The sequence below is a fragment of the Propithecus coquereli genome, unplaced genomic scaffold (genome assembly GCF_000956105.1).
Source record: "Propithecus coquereli isolate 6110/MARCELLA unplaced genomic scaffold, Pcoq_1.0 Scaffold9, whole genome shotgun sequence".
NCBI classification, from domain to species: Eukaryota; Metazoa; Chordata; class Mammalia; order Primates; family Indriidae; genus Propithecus; species Propithecus coquereli.
Window position 1 is genome coordinate 14,459,288 of NW_012155284.1, and position 5,304 is coordinate 14,464,591.

General features: G+C 38.5%; 1 protein-coding gene across 1 annotated transcript in view; it reads right to left on the reverse strand.

Moving 5' to 3' along the window:
* The window catches only part of NLN (neurolysin (metallopeptidase M3 family)), a 115,869-nt gene that overhangs the window by 38,893 nt on the left and 71,672 nt on the right, over positions 1-5,304 (reverse strand). The window contains exons 5-7 of the mRNA XM_012664505.1: positions 3,896-3,998; positions 3,032-3,192; positions 1,172-1,205 (exon numbers count right to left, since the gene is read on the reverse strand). Coding sequence (XP_012519959.1) covers positions 1,172-1,205; positions 3,032-3,192; positions 3,896-3,998 — 298 coding nt within the window. The remainder of the gene's footprint in view (positions 1-1,171; positions 1,206-3,031; positions 3,193-3,895; positions 3,999-5,304) is intronic.

Genomic DNA, 5,304 nt, shown 5'->3' on the forward strand with positions numbered 1-5,304 from the left:
TGAGGTACTATAAACTTAGAGTGAAAATACATTCTTAAGGACAATAGTGACTCCATATTTCTTCTCATTGATAAAAGTACACCAAGTATTGGTACTTAATGTTTTTGGGATGTTTTTATTGTGGTAAAATATACATAAAATTTACCATTTTGACTTCACATCCATTTGTATGACTATTATAAAAACAAAACCAGATAATGTATTGGTGACGATGTGGAGAAACTGGAACCATTGTGCTTTGCTGATGGAAATGTAAAATGGTGCAGCTGCTGTAGAAAATGGTAATTCCTCAAAAAATTAAACATAAAATTCTGTGTTTAATTTTTTGAGAAATTACCATATGATCCAGCAGTTCAACTTCTCAGTGTATAACCAAAAGAATTAAAAGCAGAGACTCAAAGAGGTTATCTTTACATCCACGTTCATAGCATTATTTACAACAGCCAAAAGACGGAAGCCACCCAAGTGCCCATCGACAGACAAATTGATAAACAAAATGTGATATATAGAGACAATGCAAAATAAATCCTTAAAAAGGAATGAAGGCTGGGCGCAGTGGCTCACACCTGTAATCCTAACACTTTTAGAGGCTGAGGCGGGAGGATCAGTTGAGGCTAGGGATTTGAGGTTGCAGTGAGCTGTGATGAGGCCACCGCACTCCAGCCTGAGCAACAGAGCAAGACCCTGTCTCAAAAAAAAAATAAATAAATAAAATTCTGACACATGCCACAACATAGATGAATCTTTAAGACAGTATGCTGAATGAAATATATCAGACACAAAATGACAAATATTGTATGATTCCACTTATAAGAGGTTCCTAGAATAGTCAAATTCATAGACAGAAAGTAGAATGGTAGTTGCCTCTGGCTGGGGAAAGGGAGGAATGTAGATTTAGTGTTTAATGGGTATAGAGTTTCATTAATGAGGAAGACAAAAAAGCTCTGGAGATGGATGGTGGTGATGGCTGCACAACAATGTGATTATATTCACAATGTGAATATACTTAATGCCACATGCTATGGTTTGCATACCCCTACAAATTCATATGTTGAACCTTAATTCCTATTGTGATAGTATGAAGAGGCAGGGCCTTTTAGGAAGTAATTAAGTCATGAGGGCAGAGCCCCCATGAATGATTTATTGCCTTATAAAAGGGCTTAGCCTGTACCTTGATATACACAGAGATTGACACCAGTGTGCTGCTGTAACAAAAACGAACAATGTTCGGGAATGGAAGGTGAGGACACAGATACTGTAGGCTGGGAGGCTGGTGATCCTTATTATACTATGAATAACATTTGTGAAAACTGTTGCTTGCCATAACTCAGAAGGCAGGCCACGTACCTACTGGGTCTTAGCTCTAGAGGAAATGTTTGGGGAAACTAATAACGTTGGTGTGTGTTTGTTGGCATTTGTTGCTTTTAGAAAAATTACACGAGAGAGAAGAACTCAGGTAAGAATTGACTAGTTGACAAAGATGGAAGGAAAGGAATTCTGCTAAGGGAGGTTTTCACTGTGGTACACAATCTAGGGCTTCAGATGCCTGGAAAATCCAATTGCTCTGTACTCCCAACATCGGAGAAAAGATTGTCACTCAGAGTTACTGAACTGCAGAGATTGGTTTGAAAATGCTGCCTTCATCCTTACGCCTACTGTTTTAGAGAGCCTGAAAGCAGACTCTGTTAAATTGAGGAAGAGTGGGATGGAAAAAATATAGAAGCCAGCATATGCGATTTGGCAGGTTTATGAACTATGACGAAAAGTGATATTTGGATGTAGTTATTTTAACATGCATCTGATTGGAAGCAAACAGACAAGAAATCTAAGTTTTTGAGGGAATTTTATTACCAAAGATATCATAAATCTGGCCTACAAAAGTCTGTAATTATTTGATCCCTAAAAAAGACTTCAGGCTTCCAACCGGCATCAGTAGGAATCTATACTAGCAGTCCCCCAAGATATGGTCATGGAGGACAATAAAGAACTTCCTGCAGGCAAAATCAGAAGCCATACAGTACAATTGATAAAGAAATTCTTGCCAGAAAGCAGACCTAAATAAGTCCAAGGGGCTAACCAAGAAACTTCATCCACATAAGAAATCCTCACAGTTCCTGCCAAATAGGTTTTAAAAATTGGTATGGGCCTGCTATGTTTCCCTTTCTTTCCTTTTCCAAAATGGGAGTTTTTAGTGTGGTTATTCTGTTCCTATTCCATCATTAGGGGTATATGTTAGAGGTGAGGGGCTGATAACTTGTCTTTCCTTTCACAGGTTGATAAATCACGAGAAGCTACAACTGGAGAAGACTGTGTATTACCCAGAGATCCTAGCCTTTCAGCTCAAGGCAATAACTGGTTGGGAACTGACAAATGGTAAATGGGTCCTATGTGGGGAAAAAAGGGTGCTCATGGTTACTTGGATAGCCAGAGAGGTAGGCTTCAGTGGAACTGCCTACTTGACTCTGAGAATCCATTTCTAATTCTTCCTTTTTTCCTTTTCATAATAGAACTTCCTGAGCTATGCAAATGGCTACCAACTAAAGACTACATTTCCCAGCCTCCCTTGCAGCTAGATGTGGTTATATGATGGAATCTGGGCCAATGGGCTGTGAATGGAGTTGATGCATGGTATTTTCAGGTTTTCTCCTTAAAGATGTTTGCTCTGAATTCTCTCCCTTCCCAATAGGTTGGGAAATGGTCATTTCAAGGAATGAACTCAGAAGTCACTTGTTGAGGAAGGAGAGATGCCTTACCAGAACTGGACTGTTGACTTGGAAGAGGAATACAACTTCTAGTTTATTTAACCCATTCTATTTTTATCAGGACAGCTTAGCCTGTGGCCTCACCAAGGAGGCTGCCAATGAGCAATGAAAAAGCTAAAAGTCTTGTAGGCGTGAGGAATTAGAGACATAATGCTCACACACAAACAGTAATACCAGTCTCTGAGTTGACTTCGACACTGGTAAACAAAGCAAACCTTTTTCTTAAAACCTTCCATTAAAAACAAAAGAAAGACAAACATTTATGGTACCTCTTTGCACCTTGTATTAAAAGCCATTTCCATCCTTCTTCTGGTTTCAGGGACACAGCACTTCTTCATGACAGGAAAATAGTGTGGATATTTTAAGGTAATTTTATATTTGTCATCATCTGTCTTTTCTAAACTACCAATGAAATCATCAGGAAGAGCACCTGCAAAAAATCATTTTCTCACACATCAATTTTTCCACTTATTATTGGTTTATGTGGTATTGGCATGGTGCCTTCAAGTAGCTCTAGGAATTTTATGGAGTAATTGAAATTCAAGAAAAATAATGACAATCCTTATAATATCATTTTGATGGTGCTGGAATGGGGGTGGCAGTTAGAGGCCAGGTGGCTCAGGAGATGGTAATTCAAAATATGAATAGGCTTCAGTGCACCTGTGCAGATGGTATTTTAATGCAGAACAAGCAAAATTAAGCCAATAAAGACCCACGGCAGAATAAAAGACTAGAGGAAGATACAATGTAGGGGACACTGCAGGGCAGAAAAATTTTAAGGCATTGAAGGCTATTAAACACCAGCAAAAGTCACCAAGAAAGATTATGAAAAGAAAAAAAAAAAAAGATGATGAAATCCCCTCTGGATTGTCTCTAGCAATTGTTTACACTCTCATTCACCTAAAATCTAATTTTGGCTACTTTTGTTGTCTTCTCTGTAGGGTGGTAGGGTTAGGTAGTGGAGTATATTTTTAAAAGTCTCATGCTCTACCGACTGAGATAGCTGGCACCACGGAGCATATTTTTAAAGAATATTTTGAACTTTTAGGTTTTATATCTGGAAAGTGAAGCGAACTGTGATGTGACATTATTTACCTGAATTATATGATTTAATCTAGAAAAACAAAATTTACCAAGTTCAGCCTTCGAAAATACAAGGAAGGTATCATCCTCATTGAGGTTTTTGTTAAAGTCAATACATAGCTCACTCATTCTTTTCTTCATCGATTTGATTTCCTGAAATGGAGATAAAAATACAGGACATTAACAATAAAAAGCAACTTTCATTTTTATTGTCATCAGTCAAGTAAGTTTCATTTTTGTATGAAAATTGACTTCCCAACCCTCAGGAAGTACTTTCGTAGAGGTGTGCTTGATAAAATGGCTTTCTGCAGTCTTCTATGTCATGTCCACATGTATCTGTGTAGCACTTACAGAAAGGCGAGCCTCGTGATGTGTTAGAAATTAGTCACAAATCTGAAGAACTAAATAAATTCAGGAGGTATAATAAAAGCAGGATTTGGCACATAGTACACAATAAATAGTTGCTCAGTGAAGGAACAACTCCAGTAGCCCATTACCAATTAGCATATTACTAATCTTTTCCAATTAAAAATTTTAATTTAGCAATCAGTATCTATTTGTGAAGTAAACTGAGAGGTAAGAATAATTAAATCCATGGTTGCTTTGGAAAAAAGCTGATGTCTTTGTTTTACAGAGCTTTTGTGAACAAAGATTATTTACAGACCCTATCATTTGCATAAAAAGTATTAGGTGGGAAACCAAAAGAAACAATAAGAGGAAAACCACAAGAAAAAACATGAAATTATTAATCTGTCCCATTCTTCTAACAATGATAAATGATGAAATTTACTTAAATCATACTGGTTCTCAAAGTGTGGCCCTGGGAACTTGTTAGAAATACAAATCTTAAGATCCCACACTAAACCTACTAACGTGCAAACTTTTGGGAGCTGAGCCTTATAATCAGAGTTTGAGCAAGCCCTCCAGGTACTTCTGCTGCACACTAAATTTGAGACTACTGACTTAACACATACTGTTCAGTGTTTTTAGATGCTTTGGTTTTCTCCACAACCCCTCTTCCCCAACTCTACAGCACCTATGTAGTTCAGACAGGACCTGACCCTGTCTGTAGCTCTAGGTACATGACCACTACACCAGCTGGGTAATCCTTCCATCCCCACTACCCTAGTGACTGGTTCATATACTCCAGGCCTGGTATTCCCCTGACTAAAAGGGGATTCAAGATTAACTATGGGGCCAGGCACGGTGGCTCATGCTTATAATCCTAGAACTCTGGAAGGCCAAGGTGGGAGGATCACTTGAGGTCAGGAGTTCGAGACCAGCCTGAGCAAGAATGAGACCTCGTCTCTAGTAAAAATAGAAAAGAAAAAAATAGCTGGCAATTAAAAATAGAAAACATTAGCTGGGTGTGGTGGTGCATGCCTGTAGTCCCAGCTACTTGGGAGGCTGAGGCAGGAGGATTGCTTGAGCCCAGGAGTTTGAGGTTGCTGTGAGCTAA